General features: G+C 51.3%; 2 protein-coding genes across 8 annotated transcripts in view; one reads left to right on the top strand and one right to left on the bottom strand.

Moving 5' to 3' along the window:
* Positions 1–557: 557 nt before the first annotated feature.
* Positions 558–7,675, bottom strand: LOC120502869 (low density lipoprotein receptor adapter protein 1-like). Of its 7 annotated transcripts, none has more exons than XM_039710810.1 (9): positions 7,546–7,675; positions 5,834–5,976; positions 5,203–5,315; positions 4,173–4,287; positions 3,695–3,767; positions 3,220–3,332; positions 2,245–2,300; positions 1,303–1,388; positions 558–1,139 (listed from the first exon to the last, which is right to left on the bottom strand). In XM_039710810.1, the coding sequence occupies exons 1-9, from the start codon at positions 7,628–7,630 to the stop codon at positions 982–984; spliced, it is 942 nt and encodes a 313-aa protein (XP_039566744.1). In that variant the 5' UTR covers positions 7,631–7,675; the 3' UTR covers positions 558–981. The 7 variants fall into 7 exon arrangements, with proteins under 7 accessions (XP_039566744.1, XP_039566745.1, XP_039566746.1 ...); XM_039710811.1 differs by having other exon boundaries at positions 559–1,139; positions 1,303–1,343; XM_039710812.1 differs by having other exon boundaries at positions 559–1,139; positions 1,303–1,340.
* Positions 7,676–7,767: 92 nt separating this feature from the next.
* IFT172 (intraflagellar transport 172) overlaps positions 7,768–21,177 on the top strand; it is a 37,461-nt gene continuing 24,051 nt past the window's right edge. The window contains exons 1-15 of the mRNA XM_039710830.1: positions 7,768–7,896; positions 8,512–8,655; positions 8,732–8,844; positions 9,335–9,374; positions 11,967–12,032; positions 12,415–12,494; positions 13,664–13,751; positions 14,589–14,803; positions 14,901–15,024; positions 16,078–16,173; positions 16,781–16,942; positions 18,654–18,707; positions 19,230–19,333; positions 19,950–20,035; positions 20,530–20,642. Coding sequence (XP_039566764.1) covers positions 7,858–7,896; positions 8,512–8,655; positions 8,732–8,844; positions 9,335–9,374; positions 11,967–12,032; positions 12,415–12,494; positions 13,664–13,751; positions 14,589–14,803; positions 14,901–15,024; positions 16,078–16,173; positions 16,781–16,942; positions 18,654–18,707; positions 19,230–19,333; positions 19,950–20,035; positions 20,530–20,642 — 1,524 coding nt within the window. The 5' untranslated portion in view covers positions 7,768–7,857. The remainder of the gene's footprint in view (positions 7,897–8,511; positions 8,656–8,731; positions 8,845–9,334; positions 9,375–11,966; positions 12,033–12,414; positions 12,495–13,663; positions 13,752–14,588; positions 14,804–14,900; positions 15,025–16,077; positions 16,174–16,780; positions 16,943–18,653; positions 18,708–19,229; positions 19,334–19,949; positions 20,036–20,529; positions 20,643–21,177) is intronic.

Raw genomic sequence — 21,177 nt, 5'->3', positions numbered from 1 at the left:
CAGCGTGAGAAGGAGATGTGACAGGAACCTAGCAGTGAGGGGCTTGGCCAGAACACAGCTGCAAGCTGTCACTTGCCAAAGAAACTAGACATGCTTCAGCCTCCCCTGCTCCATCTGGGAAGGAAACCAAGTGCATGGATCGCCTCTGTAGAGTACTACTGTAGAGCTGGGGTGCAGCAGGGCAGAGACACTTCAGAGCAGCTGGCACACAAGGGCTTGTGCCTGCCCTGACCTCAGCATGGTCAGCATCAACTCCTATCAGTGCAGGTGACATTCACAGGTACTAAGACACCAGTACAGCGCAGCCTGAGCCTGCTCTTCCCCAGTCACAGAGGCACCCTGGGCCTTGGCCTCAGCAGCCCTCAGCACAAGGAGGAACTGCTCCCTCACAGCTCACAGCCAAGGAAGATGTGGGAGTTCCAGGCTCCATGAGCATGGGGCACAGCAACCCTCACCACAGGCAATGCAGAAGACACCATACCATGCATGCTTATGCATGGTGCTCATTCAGGACTCAAACCCAAATGACAATAATAAAAAACTCAATTTATTTCACTCTGAAGGCAGAGCTTTCCTTTAAAAACCAGGTAATTTCATTTGTGAGAGGGTGTGGGGCTGAACTGCAGGGGAAAGGCCTTCATCACGCACTGCTCCAGGCCAAGAGCTGTTGCTCCCTGAGGGTGTACACTGCCTGCATCAGGCAGGCTCAGAGCACGCAGGGTGGCCCTGCACAGCCTGGCAGTGAGCAGAGCGAGGAGCACAGGTCCCCCCGCCCAAGCTGGGAGCAGCTGCAGCTCGAGGTGGTTCATGCAGGTGGCACATGGCAGGGAGCAGATGCTGCAGCCTGTGCACTCCATGGCAGCAGTGCCAGCAGCCCCCGTGCCAGCAGGGCAGTGCCAGGGCAGTGGCAGGCACTGGCTGGCCCAGGCGCAGGCACAGGGTGAATCCTGAGTGGCTGGTCCGTTGTTGCAGAGATTTGGCTTAGCCCAGGGGAGTCTTGGGGCCAGCAGTCCTGGTGCAAGTGCTGGGGGAGTCTGCAGCCCCTCCCAGCACCGTCCAGCTGTCCGGGGGTGGCCCCAGGCGGTAGCACAGTAGCTGTGCTGTAGGAGAGCTCGATGGGGGCACAAGAGGTGTTAATTCTGAAAAGGGAGAGAAAGGAAGATACAGACCATAAGGTGTACAGCTGGGAGCCCAGCACAGCCAGCAAAGGGAAGCAGATGTTCCCAGGTGAGCATCAGCCCCCCCTTTGCCTTACAGAGGACATGTTGGGGGATGAGCCAACGCAGTACTGAAGAAACTTACCTGCTGGGCTGTGGAGTCCCCTCCCCAGCTCCTCCATGCTGCTTTGAAAGAGAGCACAGCATCCATCATACCCCAAGCATGGCCTCCTGAGAGACACGGCATGCTCATGACCCTGGCACAGCAGGAATGGCACAACAGCAGCAGGCAATGGGGGTGCAGAAGGCCCTAAGCCCCCTGCTACCAGACTCCTCCCAGGCCAGCCTGTTCCGAGATTGCAAAGCCATATCTCCTTCCCATCAGGAGCTCCATGTCCAAAGGGGTGGTGTTTCACTGGGCTACACATACAGCTCCAGCCTGTGCACACATTGGCTCCGGCTCAAGCCAAGCTCAGACCTGCCAGACCCAGCTGGGTGCCCACTGCCATGTACATGGAGAACAGCCACAATGGAACAGGCCTCACAGGCCCACCACCTGCACTTCAGCAGACCTGCAGGTTAATCCGCTGCTGGACTTGTTCCATCAGCACCTCCCCAGCACAGGACACACACCATCAAGCTCAGCCCACACCCCCAGTCCACACAGAAGTCAGCATGACCAGGCCTCCATCCTGGTCCAACCTCCAGGGAAATCAGTGGGAGAAGGGGGACAACTGAGTCCCAGAGACATGTCTGGACAGACTGGCCCCAACAAAGACTGGCAGAAACAGAGTAAGAAATATCTCTGGGTGCATCCTGGGGGTCAGTATCTGTACCCCAAATTTCTACTGCAAAAGCTGGACTGCATGGTCTGTTCCTCCACCACTCAACCCTCTGTTCACTCGAGTTTTCAGTGGATATAAGCAGAGAAATACAGGAAGCTTCCCCCTTGGTCCCATGCAGCTCTCCCCCATGATCCCACCATGCCTATGGCCTAAGCAGCTCCCCTTGCAGGGAGCACAGAGAAGGAGACAAGACAAGTTTCATTAGAGAGACCTCTGAATACAAGCAGCAGCTCACCACCTACCCAGACAAGGTTTCACTGACATTATCATCTTCCTCCTCCTCCTCCTCCTCTTCCTCCTGGCAAGCAAACAAACAAAACCCCACCATGATATCTCATTGCATGGGCAGGTCTCTGCCAGGAGTGAGGCTGGGATGCTCAGACCCTGTCCAGCCCCTTCACAAGACACTCACTACCTAGGCACAGTACAAAGGTTTCCCACAAGCAGTGGGGGAAAGATTGGAGTGCTGGGTTGCCAGAACCCTCTGGGCTTGGGCACACAAGGACAGACAGGCGATAGCTAGTCCCACATCCCCTCCAGGTGCAAAGGCCCAAACACAAGCTGAGAGCATGGACCATGCTCACAGAGCTGCTGACACAGTGTACCTCTGCCCAGGGACAGTGGTGGGTGGTCACACCCTGCAGCTGGAGAGGCAGGCAGAGACTACCAGGAGCAGGCTGCACACAGGTACAACCCCAAGCACTGCCAGGCTGGACTCACACTGGAAGCATGAGGCCAAGCATCCAGAAGTTCCCAGACAGGGACATAGTGAGACCAATATGACAATGCTCCAATTGTTGTGGCCATGCAGGAGGTACACTGTAGATGGGCTGGGCTGAGCCTTAGCCCAGGCTGGCAGGATGATGATCCAAGGGTCCTCTCCTTCAGAGGCAGCTCTCACCCCAGCCATGAAACCAGGTGTGCAACCCAGGTCCCAGGTCCCTGTGTGACAGGGCCAGCAGAGTAGAGCTGAGGCTGCAGCAGTGCTGGGTCTGACAGCAGAGCTCCTGGAGCACAGACACTAAGGAACTGCACCTGCTGTGTGAGCCATGCATCACAGTGCACCTCCTCACATCAGGCTGCCATGTGCGGTGGGGGTTGTGCAGGTATCAGCAGGGTTCTCGGAGGGCAGGAGCAGGGAGCTGCAGAGGGGTCACTCTGTCCCTGCCCTAATTCCAGACAGCCCTCAGCATGGGCCTGACTTGCACATACTGTACCCCAAAGTGGTGTGTGAAGGGAGCGCTCCCTGGGGGGGCTGGCTCACGGGGTCTGCCGGCCTCACTGCTCTCCAAGACACATGAAGGGTGAAGGGGCTGATCCTGCCTAGAGCCTGGGATGGGGCAAAAGCAGCAGAGTTAGTGTCTGCAACCTGCAGAAAGCCCAGCTGGGAATGTGCAGGCAAGACTGTGGGTGAGGAACAGGGAATCTCTGCTGTGCTGGCAGGAGGGTGCAAACAAATGTGAGGGGTCACTGCTCGGGCCAGGTACCACCAGCCCTGAGCTGGGCTACAGCTCAGGCAATGCACAGCAGTTCAGCATAGAGAGCAGCTACATCTCCCACCCCAGCTGAAGATGGGGGAGTGGCAGAGAACACAACATAGGGACAAAACATTCTCCCTGCCTGGTGCGTTTCACCAGAGAGACACTGATTCTAGAGCTATGCAGTGAGATACATCTGAGAAATTCCTCCTACCTGCATGTGCTGCTTCCCAGAGATCCAGTGCCATCTGAAAGGCCTGGGCCACAGTCAGAGTCACAGCCTGGGCCTGTGTACATGAAAGAGAGGGAATGCCTACTTCCACCTGGGCCCTCAGTGCAGGATAACCCTACTGCCATGAAATCCAAGACCCCCCAGCATCCCTTGCTGCCTTTCTCTCCAGAACATACAGATGGAAGGCCAGAGCTTAGTTTTGTGTCTGTCAGCCCTTGGGGGTGCTCTTGAGCCAGCCCCGAAAGCAGACCCTCAGGAGCTAGGACAGGAACTCCTCAGGAGCTGGGACAGGAAACCCCCCTTTACTCACTCCCTGCCTGTGCAGCACACGAGCACACCTCCTCCCTGACTCCAAATCCAGCTGAGGCTCGCACAGGTAATGGCCTTCTGTCACTGAAGGGGAAGAAAGCAGGCCCTTGCTCCCACCCATACCTCACAGAGCCAGAGCAGAAGTGCTTACAATCTTCTTCTTGGGTGAGAGGAAGGCATGGCACTCCAGTGCCCCGCTCTCCTGGCTCTGGGCAACATAAGCAAAGACTTTGTTCTGCAGCTTGTCTGTCGTGCAGTAGGAGATCCTGGGGGCAAAGAGGAGCTGTCAGGACAATCCAGGACCCCTGGCATGGCACTTCTGCTGCACTCCCAGCATATCAGCAAGCACTGCTGACAACCTGAGGCATTCACCTGCCCGAGCTGACCAGGCAGCCCAAACCCCCAGCAAGGGCCAGAGGCTGCCTGGTACCTGCGGCAGAGATCACTGCATCCACAGGCACTCCCTCCTCCTGTGTCATCCCAGAGTGCTCTGTAGTTTTCTGATGGCCAGCTCAACCCAGTGTGTTGAGCTGGCCATCAGAAGCATTGGGACGAGAGGAGCACAGAAGGATGGGTGATTGCCTCCAAGGACACAGCTGGGGACAGGCAGAAGGATGGTCTGACCTGGCACATCAGCTCTGGCGCTGAGACCTACATTTTGCAGCAAAGAGATGTCCTGGCTCTGCTTCCCATCTAGCCACCAGACTGCACATTTACTGCCCCTCACACCCAGCACCCACAGACATCCAAGCCAGCCAATGGACAAGTGGCAGCAGGAGAAATTAACATCAGTTCTCACAGCAACTGCCTTTAGCCTGGCCAAGAAGCTGCAGCCAGAAGGGTGGTCCAATGGCAGTGGAGGCAGACATGCAGTCCCAGCTGTGAGGCTTTTCCAATCACAAGCCTCAAAATCCTGCTGAATGCCAGAATACAGAGGCAGGGCACAAGGAGATGATGGATGGGCTGATGAACTCAAGATCACCCATGACCCTGCTTACACTCAGCCTCAGGCAGTGATGGGAGCACAGCAGAGAGAGGGCACAAGCCTCAGGGAGCCAAGGAAAGACCTAAGTTTGAAGGTACTGCTGACAGAAGGCCCAGCCCTCCCCGGCTGCTCAAATTCCCGTTAGTCTTCAGCTGGCTGCTGGGGAACACCCAGCCCATACCCGTGACATGCCCACCTGTAGATGGAGATGTTTTCCACCATCTCCTTAGTGTCTGCATCCTGCAGTGAGATGCCCCTTGGAGACACTGTCAGAATCACCTTCTGAAACTTGCGAGCTCCAACCCGTGCCTGGCAGTGGAAAAACACCAGCAATCTCTGCAAACCTGGCAAGGGTCTTCACCTCACCCCCTTGCTGGAAGGAGCCCCACACATACAGTGTACAGTATCACTCACTTGGATACTTTCTGCAAAGGCTCCTACTGTAGGGATGGGATAGCAGAGTCTGGCAAGAAGGCATGCCCTGAACAGAACACTCTTCAAATCTGTTCACTCTACTGCCACACACACAGGAAAGGACAGAACCCACTTCTCCCAGTACTTCACCCTTCTCTCCGTGCTGTGGCAGGCACAGCTCTGCTCCCAGCCAGGTTCAGGCATAGCAGCAGGTGGCTGGGGCTATCCAGCAGGAAGACAGCTTCCCCACAGCACACAGGCAGACACCAGTAGCCTCCTGCACGCCACCCTCCTCTTGGGAAGGGCACAGTCCCTCACTGGAGCTCAGGGCTAGGATACAGACACTCCCCTGTGCAGGAGTGCAGGAGCTGGGCTCTGACCCCACACACCAGGGCCCCAGGACCGACTCTCACCGTGGCCACGATCCTGCGGATGGCAGCAGCAGCCATGTCTTCTCCTTTTGGTTGTTCTACCAGCGTCATGCCCAGATACTTGAGGGTGAAGCACATCCCCTCAAGCAGTGGTTCCTGCATATCGGCCCAGCTCTCAGGAAGCTCTGCAAAGACAAAAGCCCTTAGAAGCCATGTGCCAGCAGCCCCACAGCTAGTCCTGCCAGAGCCACCCCCCCACCCATGGCTCCCAGCAGAAATGTTGCTTCCTGCCCCCAGCAGGACACTCTCCTGGCTCTGTGCCACTCTCATAAGAGGAACAGAAGGAGTGGGCAGTTCACCCTTGAAGCTTTAGTCCTCTAGCCCCAGAAGTCCAGACTCTGTCAGTGCTGACAGACAGCTCCTGCATATCTGCACAGGGCTGAGGATGCTGCAGCCCTCATTGCTGTCTGCAAAAACCTTGTATTCCTGTGTCTCTTCTGTTTCATTACAAACAAAATGTTCTCTGCAGTGCATTCATCCCAGCCACCTGAGTTGATGGCACACCTGAAGAGCATTCACTGCTATGCTCAGATCAAAATCCCCAGATTGGCCCAGTGTAAGCAGAGCCAAACCCCTTGGCATCTCACCTGCAGCAGCAGGGTGCCAGGGCAGGGGCAGCTTAGTCAGCACTTGTGGTCCCAGCTGGGATGACTGAGAAGCAACTGCACTACAGATGCTTTCTTAAGAAAGAGATAGGAATTGCCAAGCTATGTACTGTTCACACTAAGCTAATACTTTTCAGGGTTATTTTCACCTCTTCCCTGGGATTTGCTCCCTGAGCATTACTGGCACACTTGCAGAAGAGTCCAACTCATAATTGGAATAATCTGAACCCACAGGGAAATCAGGAGACCTTATTTGCACAGCATACTCTTCCACAAGTGCCAATTATCAGGGAAGCTGCCTGGTGTCATGCAGGCACCTGTGACCTCCACCCTGGGCAGTAGAACCCTGTGTCACTCCAAACTCTGAGGACAGTCCATGTATACCAGTGCTGCCAGGGCAAGTGTGGGTGCTCCAGCAAAGCCTCAGCAGCTGACTGAGAACAGCCAAACGCGGCCTTCCTGTGCCACAGGGTACCTGCAGGGTCATGGAATCATGGAGCAGTTTGGGTGGGAAAGGATGTTAAAGCTCATCCAGTTTCACTCCCACAGGCAGGACACCTTCCAGTAGACCAGGTTGCTCCAAGACCTGTCCAACCCAGCCTTGAACACGTCCAGGGATGTGTCATGGGTCGGTCCCGGATCCTGCCGGGCCGCAGACAGCAGGGGCTGGCCTGGCACACTCGCAGAGGACCAGGAGTGGCAGCCCGAGGGGCCCGAGGCCCGCGGAGGCCGGGGAGGTCCCCGGTGCAGTCCAGCGTGTTCCAGCACCTGGCACGGCCGCCCAGGCCCGTCAGCCCACTGGCGCGGGCGGCCTCGATTCGCAGTGGGGCAGGAGGAGACAGCACGGGCAGCGGGGCAGGGAGGGCTCGGCGAGAAGCTGCAGGGCTACGGTGCCCCGGCCCCTGCGGCCCGGCCCCCTCACCTCCCCTAACCCGACTACCCCTACGGCCCCTCCGCCCCCCAGTCCTCCAGGCCCCTCAGACTGCCCTGCAGCAGGCAGCGGCCGTATCCCCAGCCCGACTGCGCCGAGCTGCGTGCTCCTCGCCCGGAGCAATGCCCGGCCCCGACCCCGCACCCGTCCGCACTCACTGCGCCGCCGGCGGAGACCCAGACCGTGTCGGGCGAGGCGCGGACTCCGAAGCACGGCGCGCCCCGCCGCCCGCAGCGCCTCCATAGCGGAGCCGAGCCGAGCCGAGCCGAGCTGCTCCCTGCCGGTGTGCGGGGGGTCGGTCCCCGCGGGCTCGACGCGCTCGCGTCAGCGCGGCGGAGGCGGCGGGGTTGCCACGGCAGCGGGGGCGGGGCGAGGAGAGCTCCGCAGCGGCGGCGGCGGAGCGGGCCCGTGGGACCAGCCCGGCCCGTGGCACCATCCCGGGCCCGGGCCCGGGCCCAGCGGAGGGCGCGATGCAGCTGCGGCACGTGCGAACCCTGCTGGCCCCGCAGGTCGGACCGGGCCGGGCTGGGGAGGATCGGGCCGCGGGGGAGCAGGCCGGGTCGGGGAGAGCGGCCCTGACCGGTCTGGGACGCGTAGTGTGTCTGCTGAGCCGTGTGTGCTCAGCCGCTGAGCAGTGTGTGCCCGCTAAGCCGTGCGTGCCCGCTGGGGCTGGTTGTGTGCCCGCTAAGCCATGTGTGCCCGCTGGGGCTGGTTGTGTACCCGCTGAGCCGTGTGTGCCCGCTGGGGCTGGTTGTGTGCCCGCTAAGCTGTGTGCCCGCTGGGGCTGGTTGTGTGCCCACTAAGCTGTGTGCCCGCTGGGGCTGGTTGTGTGCCCGCTAAGCCATGTGTGCCCGCTGGGGCTGGTTGTGTACCCGCTGAGCCGTGTGTGCCCGCTGGGGCTGGTTGTGTGCCCGCTAAGCTGTGTGCCCGCTGGGGCTGGGTGTGTGCCCGCTAAGCTGTGTGCCCGCTGGGGCTGGTTGTGTGCCCACTAAGCTGTGTGCCCGCTGGGGCTGGTTGTGTGCCCGCTAAGCCATGTGTGCCTGCTGGGGCTGGTTGTGTGCCCGCTAAGCCATGTGTGCCTGCTGGGGCTGGTTGTGTGCCCGCTGAGCCGTGTGTGCCCACAGGACGGGACGGCGCGGGTGACCTGCATGGCCTGGTCCGCCAGCAGCGCCCGCTTCGCCGTGTGCACGGCGGAGCGCGTGGTGCTGCTCTACGATGAGCAGGGCGAGCGGCGCGACAAGTTCTCCACGAAGCCGGCAGACGCCAAGGTGAGCGGGGCCGGGCATGGGCCAGGCAGCGCTGGGGCAGCTGGCCTTCCCCCGGTCACACCGACCCTCTCCGCAGTACGGCAGGAAGAGCTACGTGGTCAAAGGCATGGCCTTCTCGCCGGACTCCACTAAACTGGCCATCGGACAGACAGACAACGTTATCTACGTGTACAGGATCGGCGAGGAGTGGTGAGTGTGCGGTGAGGTCCAGCATGCTCCATTCCGCCCTGCCATGGGCTCCCTTAGGCTGATCCTCACCCTGGCACACACTGCAGTGCCCATCTCCTGGCCTGCAGGGAGCCACAGGTGCCTGAAGGGAGCAGCAGGTGAGGTTTCCTCAGCAGGGCCCTTTCAGAGCCCGGGCTGGTGCAGCTAGCTGGAGTCTGTGTTGCCATCATGTGTCACAGCTGTGCAGCAATGGCACACATCTGCCCCACTGCAGCCTCATTTGCTGGCAGGAGTTGTGCTAACGGTACTCACAAAAGCAATTCACCAGCAGTTTGGAAGCTCAGACTTTAGGGGTCTTTTTGGTTTTTTGCCTAAAGTTGTGATAGACTAGCAGCACGCAAAACTTCAGTGGACTGTGTTTGGCAATATCAAACTAGACTGTGTATAAACAGTAGGGTGATCAGAATGTGTAGGGTTGCTGACAGTAATTTTTGTTCATATTTTTCTGCAGGGGTGACAAGAAGGTGATATGCAACAAGTTCATCCAAACGGTGAGACCCAGACTTCTGTTTGACGTCATTTCCTCCGGCATATGTAGGAAAAGACAGTGAGAAGTCTCTCTGCTCATAGTCACGAGTGTACTTGGCCAAACTGTACTTGACCTGTAAAGATCCTAAGAGAATCTCTAAATTCTGAGGCACGTATTGCTCATCAGGCTTCAGAGGTGTCTTAATGCCTGGGTGCAACCAAGTAAATTGTTGAACGATCAATGCAGTCAGTTACAAAACTTTGGGGACTACTTCAGGCATCAGTGGACGGACTGTTTTAAGGGAGTTGAAAGGGAAAAATCTGCAACACTCAGAGCCCAACTATTTTTCACAGGTTTGCAGCTCTAAACTTCAAGATGGCTTATTAAACAAAATGTAAAGTGTGCAGAATTCTAACTGTGCAATTTCCACATGCTCAGTTGCCTCAGATTTGTGATTTCTGTCAGGTTTGCTCCTTGGCCACCTCTGTGTTCTGCTGCTCTGGCTCAGCCTGCCTGTGTCAGAGAGCAGTCTGCCCAGTAGGTGTTTGCCAAGGCTTGCCCTGAGATCTGTCTGGAAAAGGCAAAGGTGTTATGAATTCCTTGCACAGAAAGCCATCAGAGTGAGAAAATACAGAGTACTGACTACTTGTACCTTCAGAGGCAAAAGTCCAGCAGGTGCCCCAGGCTTTCCAGGCAAGTGCCATCACCTCATAGTCTCTGTGTCACCAAGAAAGTTCTCTGCAGGGTAGGAGGAATCATCCTTCATGTCCAAATCCTCTGAAGACATCGACAGAGCTGCTCCTGATGGAGTTGCTGGAGTCTGTGCCAGGCTTTCTCAAGCTGTCTCTCAGGTGAAGGGTAGCCTCAGCCTCTGGGTTGAAAGCTTTTGTGTTAGGGTTGGGTCATGGCCTGCCACTGGCTGCTCTGACTGCTGCAGGGAGCCCAGGGAGTTCTGTGTTTTTGTGACAGGAAAGCTGCTGGTCAGCCTCTGGTTTGTCTGCAGTTGAGCTGCTGCACTGAGTGGTTGTGAGAATAGAGTGTTATGAAGAAAATAGAGCAAAACGGGCTTGGTGTCCGTTTGTCCCTTTCCTGAACAAGGTGTCTGTCGCAGGTGTGGGCACATTTAGCCTCCCTGCAGAACTCTGTCCTTATGTACTGCTTGCTGCCTGCCCCTCCAGCTGCCAGCCCAGTGGGGGCCTCCTGGCCTCTCACAAGCTCAGATGCTGTGCATGGCACATGTACAGGATTTTGTATTTTTAATGTAGAAATTCAGTTTTTTTTCTCTCATTTCTCATTTCCCCATGCCTTTTCTACCCTTTTCTACCCACATTAAATCCTTTTCTTTTTCCTGATGCTGTATGTCTGGGGTTTTACCACTGTGTCTGGCTTTCTGCTGTAACTTAATGCTGTTATGCTGTAATACTTCTCCTGTAACTAAATTTTTGAAATGTTTAGTCAATATGACAGATCATTTATTGAGCCCTTTCCCTCTCCTACCACTGAGCCCTCTCACACACACAGTGATCCCAGTGTGTGATCACACTGGCAAGCCAAGCCTCCTGCTGAGGGCCAGGAGGACAAACAATGAGCACATCACCACTGTGTGAGGCTTGTTCCCAAGATTTTGTTGTGTTAGAGTGGAAAATAAGTCTGACAGATAATGAGGGAAACACACAAATTCCTGGGAAACAGGGGTAATGAAAATTGGTCTTGGTCATTGGTTGGACATTTAAATTATGAACAGTTTGGTTACCTTGAGACATTTTGTTGTCTGATTGTAGCTGTGTTTACTGATATGAATGATCAGAGCAGGGATGGAAGATGAGATAAATAGATGAGGAATGAATAAATGCTGATACGTATCTTAAGCAGTCCCACATGCTTAAAATGGGGCAGAGCCAGGGAGGCTCGTGCTGGTGGCACAGTGCTAAACACCAGCCTTCTTACTGACTGGAGTTCTGGCAGGGTAGATGTGAAGGGCTTTCATGAACCTTCTTGGCCCTCTCTTACAGTTGGGTTTTGTGGTCAGCTTTATTCATCCTGACTTTACCTCAGATTTTGAGAATACCTTTGGTTGGATTTAATGAGCGTGTTTCTACCTGACCTACTTGGTAGCATCTAATAACCATCTTACTCGTCAATATAAAAATAAACACTATTTCTTATTAATCAAATAAAGATCCAATGGACATGTATTCTCATAGCTATTGCAGAACTTGTCACAGTGAAATTATTTTTATATTTTATACATGTTGCAAAAAATCTTTCAAAACAGCCATGATTTTATACATTCACCAACAGTATGTGGCAAGCCAAGCACTGCTCAGTAAGAAATACTCACAAAAGAGCTCCAAACTGAACACATTCCTGTAACTTTTTTGCCCTCTCATAGTCCTCCTGTGCTCAATTACTTGGCCCCAGCTTATTTTTAGCTAGTCTACACTTCAGCATGAAGTAAGGTTTGTCCAGTATCTTCAGCTAATGTAAGGCCTGTCCAAATGCCCCATCTCTCTTGCCTGAACAGTGTCTGTTCATGAACGGTTTTAGGTGGCAGTGGGGCAGGAAGCTGGGTAGGGTGGAGCTCTTACCTCTCTTTTTACCTCCTCCTTTGCAGAGTGCTGTGACCTGCTTATTGTGGCCAGCAGAGAATATCATTGTCTTTGGTCTTGCTGAAGGAAAGGTAGAGAAACTTGTTATTTGTGTGACTTTCTTTCCCTTGTGGGGTCTGCCAGGGTCTGCCAGTGGCTGGGCTGAAGGGTAGGAGTCATCACTGTGAGCCACAGTAACAGCAACAGAGGGATTACACTGTGGACTTGAATTTTCTGGTTCACAGTTAGTCCCTGGAGGTTCTACTGGATCTTTTGGATATTTCTCCAAACTTTTCTAGAAATGTGGAAATGTGACTCCAGCTTTTCCACTTCTGTAACATACTAGGTGTCAATGAGCTTCCTGTGATTTCTTTCCCTGACAGTGAACAGGGGAACCTCTGGGAATGTTACTTACACTGGAGGAGATCCGCATTCTACCGATGAAAGCAACACTGACCATTTTCTTTTTCTCAGGTTCGTTTAGCAAATACAAAGAACAACAAGTCTTCCACCATCTATGGGACAGATTCCTACGTGGTCTCACTAACTTCCAAGTGAGTATGGCATTGCTTTGGCCTGCCCTGCTTTGGCTCAGTCTCACACATGCTGCTGGCTTGGCATAACAGGGACCAGTGTGGGAGTTGCCAGTGTTCTTTTGCTGTCACTTTGTTGTCAAGATAATAACATACTATGCTCTCCAGAAGGAATCTCTTCCTAAAATCTGGTACCTGGCTGTGCCACAGGGGCAGTCTGGTTGTTCTTCAAACACAGTTGAGGGTGAAAGTTTCCATGAGCTTACTTATATTCATTGATGTATTTGAATCTGTGACTTTATAAAGATTACATTTGTCCTCTTTATCTAAGTAATAACTAACATTAATCATGTTTAAGGGCTAAAAAACCTAACATTCTGCCAGATAAAACCTTTGACAAGGCTGTAATTAGGAATATAACCATAAAGTGCAATTTAAAATTATTTTCATTAATAAGATTTCATTCCAACTACTTTAGTATTCTTTACCTAAAAGTTGAGATGTTTCATGATCCTAGGAGTGGAATTTTCACTAAATGCTCTCATTCTGGTGACTGGTACATGATTGCTGGATTGCTACAGTGTCCATAGAATTTGTATTCTGTTCTTGAATCTTCTAATCTTCATTAAAAGGTGTTTCTCTGGGTACATGGTTTTCGGCCTGTTTCTTTTCTTTGCTCTCTTCTTCCTGCTTATCTCCAGAAGCACAAGACATCAATGCTATAAAAAATGGATTTAGGCCTGGAGTTTTTGCCCAGGTGTTTTTTGCCTACATTATGTTTCTTTTAGGGATTCCTAGTATCATAACACCCAGCCTCACTTCTGGAACAGTTCCAGTGCAAGAGCTGTTCTTTGCACTTATGAGCTGTAAGCACTTATGAGCAGAGTCATTATTCCACTGAAGGTCACTTATCTTCTGGGTTTTAGTAATACAGAAAGTTTTTTTATTGTGATTTTACATGATGAAGACACTTAACTGGTCACTGTCCTTTCCACTCAGGGTTCTTTTGTCTGCTTTCTTTTTATATACACTGGCACAGGTACTTGATATTTGTCTTGTCTTTGGGGAAGGTTCCTGTGATGAGGAACATCAGCCATTAGCCTGGGAATGGCTGCTCTGGACAGGGATATGAGTATGAAGATGCAAGTCTTCCTGTAACATTGCATCATCCTGTCTGTGTTTTTCTGCAGTGTGTCAGGGAGAGGAATCCTGTCTGGCCATGCAGATGGAACCATAGTACGCTTCTTCTTTGATGATGAGGGTTCAGGTGAATCACAGGTACCAAAGATCTTTCTCAGTGAGCAAAATTCCTATTTGCACAGCCTTCTTCCCAGCTGCAGAGCTCTGGAAAGGGATCAAGCTTGGAGAGAGTGGAAATCTGGAGAGGAGCTGCAGGCTGTGCTTGCTAGCAAAGGTTTTGGAAAACATTAATGAAGGCAGAACAGTAATTATATGCTTTAGAATGCACTGAGGGCAGTGGTAAGGGGGGAATTCAATTCATGTTTTTATGTATGAGTCATAAGGGTGTTCAGGTATCTGGAAAGGTCTGATATTCAAGTGTCCAGGAGAATGATGCTTGAAGAGATGGGGTTCCCTGGGGTGGCCACTATTGTCCCCACACTAAGTAGGGTGTAGTTACCACAGTTAATGTTGAATCTCAGTCTCACATTTTATCCTTGGACACCCAGCATTTCTCCTGAGCCTCCCGCTCCTCTGTGCCAGGAGTCTCTCTGTGCTTCAGGCTGTGATGAAGGGGATGCTGTTCTCAGATCTTTTGTTTCCAGCTGAAGCAGTTTGAGCATGGCTGCTCTCTGCCATGCTATCATGAAGATCCATCTATACTCTGCTGTGTTGGAAATTCAATTTCAGTCTAGTTAATGGTATCAGTCTTCTTACTGGCATTAGAATTCTTCTCACACAGTTAATGAATATAATAGCTGATAAATCTCTCAGTTCTGGTTTGTCTTCCTACAGACTAGGCAGTTAGACAAAGCTGCCCCCGTGAACTGGGCTTTACAGAAGGTCCCATACTGGTCCCCACTGGGATAGCTGAGCACAGAGGCCAGCTAGGAGCTGGGGCCATTCCCGTGTTCAGAGTGTTCTTGTCTGCTGTAGGGTAAGCTGGCGGTGCATCCCTGTCCTCCTTACGCCCTCGCCTGGGCATCCAGCAGCATTGTGGCTGCAGGCTGTGACAAGAAGATTGTCGCTTACGGGAAGGAAGGCAGCGTGATTCAAACCTTTGACTACAGCCGGGACTCATCAGAGAAGGAATTCACCACAGCAGCCACGAGTCCCAGCGGCCAGTCCATTGTCCTTGGCAGCTATGACAGGTACCACGTACCTGACAGAGAGTTCTCCTCTTTGTAGTCCTTCCTTTGTCAGCCATACACAGGTTTTAATGCCTCTCTTATCTCCTCTCTCTCCCAGGTTACGGGTTCTGAACTGGAGCCCACGCCGCAGTGCCTGGGAGGAAGGCAAGCCCAAAGAAATAGCTCACCTGTACACCATTACAGCTCTGGCATGGAAGAGGGATGGCTCACGGATCTGTGCGGTGTGTCAGGAGGCCTGAGCCCTCGAGTCTCCCACCAGGGGGATGTTTATGCACGGGAGCAAAGTGGTGTGCTCAGGGGAAGGCTTTGAACGTGGTCATCCTGGTGTGGTCACACCTCACCCAGGGGTGCAGGGGACCTGCTGCAGTCGGGTGTGTGAGTGTGGAGCTGCAGAACCTTCTGGATGCTGGTGTGATGGCTCACTGGTTGCAGCAGCCCTTCTCTTTTCTCAGAAGCATGGTGAAATGAGCATAGCTTCTCCAGAGCAGTCTCAGGAGCATTCTTTCCTCTGGGCACCCATGAGAAGCAGTATACAAACTGACCTGCTAATTACATTCTGTGTTTCTGTGCTGTGTTTTCAATTCAGCCTTCTCTTTCTTCAACGTTTAGCCATCAAGCCTTAATCTGTCTTTCTCTAAAGTTGGATTATTCTTTAAATCTCTTTAAATTGATCTTCCTGCATATTTTCTGTAGTAAGTTGACTAACTTCAAACACTTAAATGATTTATAAATTATGTTCTTTATGACTTTTCTATATTAGTTTTTTATGGTTTTGTGTTAAACAATCAAGAATTCTTGAAATATTTTCAGACCAAGAATTATTGAACATGTGAACAAATATTTTAAGAGAAGGGGCTAAGGGATAGGAGATCAGTGGAAAGAATGGGGATGTTATGAAGAAAGAAATAAAGGTGAAAGGATTCTTCTGGAAGGCAGGAGAGACTAGGGGGCTGGGAGACGGAGAAGTGGGAAACTGAGAAGAATAATGGTAAAGATGAGGATAAAAGTGCTTTTTAACCCCACCTGCTCTCGTCCCAGATTCATGCCAGCATTTGGTAATCTTCATTTTTTTTCTGAGAATGGCTCAGTCTTTCTGTTGTCTAAAGAAAGTCAAAATAGGACTGGTCCTCCTGCATGTGGGTGCTTGAACCTTGTTTTCCAGAACAGCTGGGACCGGTGTGTTTGTGTCTGACCTCTGATCCTCTTCATGTAAGCAGGGTCTGGAATCTCTCCCCTTAACAGAGTTCACTGACCACATGTGTTTTTGTCCCCAGGGTACGTTGTGTGGAGGAGTTGAACAGTTTGACTGCTGCCTTCGCAAAACCATTTACAAAAATAAATTTGAAATGACATACGTGGGACCAAGCCAGGTAAGAGAGTGTCTAATGAGGTATGAAATTCCTGATGAATGGGATGTTTGCCAGAACTAGATGTGTTTGGAGTTCTGTACCTATGGTTTGTTCGTGCCAACTTGTTGAGAAAGGCATAGGGGATATGCCTGGGACAGGGCTAAGGTTGGGTGGGTATTAGATCACATAAGAGACCATGGAGGTAATTTACTACCTTGTGAATTTTCGTGAGGTACCTCCATGTCATGTGCAGACTTCTAAAGTGATTTCATTTCAGCCAAATTGACCTTGTTCAGAATGTTCAGTAAGGATGAGCTGGCAGCCTAGGCACCCGTGTGCAGTCAGGGGAGAGAGAACAGGACTCTTCAAAGGGGGCCTATGCTTGGGGGCCTGAGTGGGACTCCAGTTAGGCTAGTAACTTGTAAATGGCAAAAGTAAGAATCCCACATACCTACTACAGCTGTCATCCTATGCAAAAGGAATGGTAAGGTTTTTAAAAAAAGCTGAGAGAAATGTTGGGGATATCTAAATATCCTAGTATTGTCTGTTGCCTAATCTTCCATGGGGCAAGAAGTCTGTGCTGTTCCTCTGTGTATGGCCTCATACTGCTTTTTCTCACTTTCACTAGGTCATTGTGAAGAACCTCTCCACAGGAACCCGAGTTGTGTTGAAATCCCAGTATGGTTATGAGATTGATGAGGTGAAGATCTTGGGGAAGGACAGGTACCTGGTGGCCCATACCTCAGACACGTTACTGCTGGGTGATGTCAGCTCCAACAAGCTCAGTGAGGTACTGGAAAATTGGTGGCATTTCTGGACTGTCAAATGCTTAACTTCATAACTCGGAGAATATGATTTCTGCGTGGGAACAATCCCTCTTTTCAAAGAATCATAGAATAATTCAGGTTAAAAGGGCCCTTGGGAGGTTTCTTATCAAACTTACTGCCCAAAGGGAAGTCAATATTAAATTCAGATGTTGTTGCTCAGGTCCCACAATTTCTTTAGTCCTCTATTCCAATGCTTTACTGTACTCATGAAGGAAAACATTTTTCTAAGTCTTCTTGGTATTTTGATTTCTGTTTTATGATCATTTTTCATCCTTTCACTCTGCGTCTGCCAAAAAAAGCCTGGCATCACTGTATTAGAGGTTTCCTACGCCTTCCCTTCTCCAGGCTGAAGAAGCCAAATTCCTTCAGCCTCTCTTCACAGTGTGCTTCACTCCCAACCATCTTGATTGGCAGTGTGCTGAACTTGCTCCAGTATATCAGTCTTTCTTTTACTTGGGGGCCCAAATCTGGATGTTTCACATATATACATTCCAGATGTGAACGTACAAACCTTAGTGTGTTTAAAAGAAACAAAATATAAAATCATCAAAAAACAATTCATGGCTGCATCCCACAGCTTATGCCAGTGCCATTTCTGATACCAGACAATTCACACAAAATTGTCCATCCCCTGAGCCTTGCAGTGCACTGAGTGCTGAGCCCATGTGCTGAGCCTGGAGAATGTGGGCAATAGGCTAATGTCTAATAAAAACATTAAATAGGCTTCAAGGACATATTTGCTTTGTTCGCCAAGTTGTCACATACCTTTAATCAGACTGATGGTGAGCTAATTAATCTCTCCTGGAGCAGGGGCTCTGGCTGGAGGTTTGTGCTGGAGAATGCTGATACTTGGTAATATTAACTGAGAATTTGGCCAGAATGAAGCTCCCAGCTTTCTCTGCATGTTGCTGCACTGAGTTTTTCTTTTGATTGCACAGTTATACTCACTTCTCAGAAAGAGCAAGGCTGTGAGATGTCCATTTGTTCTCTTGCTGTCTCACTGGAGTTCCTTTGAAGCAGTAAGTTGGAGTTTGCACTCCACTCTGTGAGGGAAGAGGACTGCTGTAGCCTTGGCTTTCAGTTTTCTGCTTCTCTGATCACTTGCCTGTTGTTACCACAGCAGCTCTTGTATTATCCAGTGCCCTACACAAATTTCCAGTCAGTTGTTCTCCTACTGGCACCGTGCTGATCAGCCATTGCTAGAATGACCCTAAAAAAAAGGCTTTCAGCTACATGTGGTGAGCAGATTCTGCTCCCACAAGTGTTAGCAGTGATTCCGTGGCTATGATTAATAGAGGCAAAGAAGCTGTTTGGGTGCTTTTTGTAATAAAGCTGGTCTGGGGAAGGTGGAGAAGGGTCTGTGAGGTCTAGGATAGAGGGAATGCCTTGGTCCCATTAAGGCCTCTTGTTAGAAAGGCAGTAATGTACTATACAAAGAGAGCTCGAGTCTGAAGCTGAGTCTAAAGAAAGGAGAGGAACATGTGGAATTTGCAAGCTGGGAATGACTGAAAAACAGTGTTGACAGATAAAGTGATGGAATACAATCCATTGTGCAATGTAAGTCATGCTGTCTGTTGTGGGAGCCAAAAGCTGGACAGAGGACCCCATCATCTGCAGACTGGTGCTGGGGGAGCTGTCAGCCTGTCAGCCTTACCCCATGCCATTGCTTTGTAGGTGGCCTGGCAAGGATCTGGGGGGAATGAGAAGTTCTTCTTCGACAATGAGAATGTAAGTAGTATGGGACAGAATGCTCCCCATGAATGGTGTGTAGAGCTGTGTATGCATCAGCAAGAAAAGTGTCACCTGCATTTCTGGAAAACCCTGTTTCTCAGCAGTTGCCTGGATTTGACCTCTTCATGCAGATCCTAATCTGCTTCTTCCCTGTACTTGCCTTTTCCACATGCCAGGTATAGAATAAACTCAGTGTGTGGACTGATGAGTTATGTAAGTCATAACCCTGAAGGAGAGAGAAGCAATAAAAGATCAGTGGCCAGAGAGGGTGTTAGAGATACGGAATACAGCTGTCATGGGGAGAGCTTGACTCCTGCAGGACTGATAGGCCCACAATTAAAATCCCCAGCCTTGAGGAAAAGCTGTCAGTCACAACAAAAAGACAAGAACAGCTCCTTAGTCATCCCAGAGTATTTAAATTTAGATTTGTGTGCAGCAGAATTCTTTCCTACCCGTCACTGGTAGGTGTGAGTGTTTCTGTGGCTTTACTCTGAAAGTGTATTCCCCTCTCACCATCAGGTCTGCATGATCTTTAATGCTGGAGAGCTGACACTAGTGGAATATGGAAGCAATGACATTCTGGGATCTGTCCGCACAGAGTTTGTGAACCCTCATCTGGTCAGGTAATGGTTACATCTGCCCGTGTAACCAGCACAGGCATTTAGGAAAGTGAGATCAGATATGTAACACTGGAGGTGTCCCACGCTGTAGCATGCAGGCCCCAGACACCCACTTCACAGGGGCCAGTGATGGCTTTAGTTGCCACATTACAGGCTGTCAAGTTTTAGAAGTACAAGAGCCTCTTTTCGTCTGATCTTGGTGCAGCCTGCCATGGCTGTTGCTGAACCTCCTGTGCGTGTTCTCAGGCAACTCTGCATCCAGCTGGTCCTGGTACAGCACCATTAGGGTCTCAGTTGCCAGCAGGACCTCCTCTGTCCCTCCAAAATTCTATACCTCATGTTCTGATTCAGAAGGGGTGATCATGGGCTGCTCAGAGCAATGTAACTAATGTGTTATTGGGGACCCTGAACCAGAGGGGCAGCTTCAGGGGGAAGTCATGCATCAGAAAGCTTTGTTCTCACTTGAGGCAGCTATAGCTACTGGGCAAGTGTCACAGGTCAGAGAGCTGCAGAGGCTCCATGTGCTCAGAGAAACTGCAGGGAAGTCAGGAGGGACTCTGTGATTCAAATGTGAATTTTGGGAGTAGTGAAGGTAATAGTCATTCCCTTCAAATCACAGTGTCCGTATCAATGAGAGACAGCAGCGAGGTGTGGATGAGAACAAGAGGCTGGCTTACCTGATAGACATCAAGACTATAGCAACAGGTGAGTGTGACCCTCCTTACCCTTCCCTGGATTTTTCCAGCCTTCCTTATTCCTTTTCATTTTTTGTGCCAGGCAGCATATCCCTGAAGGTCCTCTGTGCATTCCCTGTACCAAGCAGCAGATTCTTGAAGTTCCCCTTTGCATTCCCTCTGCCTAGCAGCAGTCCAGTGGAAACCAGGCTGTCCTGCTTTGGACAGGATGCTACCTGTCATAGACACAGCCATGGGTGGCTGGGATTGTGTCCTGGACCCAGACTCTGTACCTGCACTGCCCATGAGCTGTGCATGCTCACAGACAGTGGGAGAGAGCTGCTGCTGCTGAGAAGGCATCAAAATAAAATGTCACTGCTTTTTGGTATCCATGTCACAGTGTCTTTGCTGAGGGTCTTGCCCTAAATAGGTCCCAGGCATCTGATTCCTCTGGCACAGCTGTGGGTGTTGAGCGCTTTGAGGTACATCAGGTACTGACACTGTTTCCTTTCTTTCCTTCCCAAGTGGACCTTGTTGGTGGCTACAACACTGGCACAATCAGTCATGACAGCAAGATCGATTGGCTGGAGCTCAATGAAACAGGCCACAAACTGCTCTTCAGGGACAAGAAGTTGAGGGTGAGGCAAGCACCTCAGGCCATGTGGCAGGATGGCATGTGTGGGGAGAGGTAGAGACAGATATGCCTGAATGGAGGGAGGGAGGTGAGAAGCACATCTGAAATACTCCTGATTTTTTGCTTAGTGCTCCTTTGGGGAAGATTGACCATGTCCAGATTTCATGAACTGGCAGTGTTGCATTCTTGAGTCATAGCTAATGCTGAACTTAGTTACTGGATGTCTTGCTTCATCTCATCACACCTGACAGTGAAAATCACAATTCTTCTGCAGTACTTATGTCTGTGGTATTCAAAAGTCATGTCAGTCAGGTGAAACCCCAGTGACTGGAAAAAGAACATTGTACCCATCTTTAAAAGGAATAGGAAGGAGGACGCTGGGAACTGCTGACCTGGTAGCCTCACCTCTTCGTGGCTTGGGGGCTTGGAAGATCGTGGAACAGATCCCTCTAGAAGCAGTGCTAAGGCAGATGGGGAATGGGAAGGGATTCAGGACAAGCAGGGCAGGTCATTCAGGACAGCCAGCATGGCTTCACCAA

This window comes from Passer montanus, unplaced genomic scaffold, assembly GCF_014805655.1.
Source record: "Passer montanus isolate IOZ18808 unplaced genomic scaffold, ASM1480565v1 scaffold232, whole genome shotgun sequence".
Taxonomy (NCBI): domain Eukaryota; kingdom Metazoa; phylum Chordata; class Aves; order Passeriformes; family Passeridae; genus Passer; species Passer montanus.
The sequence above is the reverse complement of the archived record's forward strand: the minus strand, read 5'-3'. Positions and strand labels throughout refer to the sequence as shown.

Excerpts from the sequence above, each read along its gene's own strand:
- LOC120502869 (XM_039710810.1), bottom strand. The coding sequence starts at position 7,630 with ATGGAGGCGCTGCGGGCGGCGGGGCGCGCCGTGCTTCGGAGTCCGCGC. Across the intron at positions 5,316-5,833 it reads TCCGCAGGATCGTGGCCACG|GCACGGGTTGGAGCTCGCAA; the intron begins GTGAGAGTCGGT and ends TTCCACTGCCAG. Across the intron at positions 4,288-5,202 it reads GAAAACATCTCCATCTACAG|GATCTCCTACTGCACGACAG; the intron begins GTGGGCATGTCA and ends CTTTGCCCCCAG.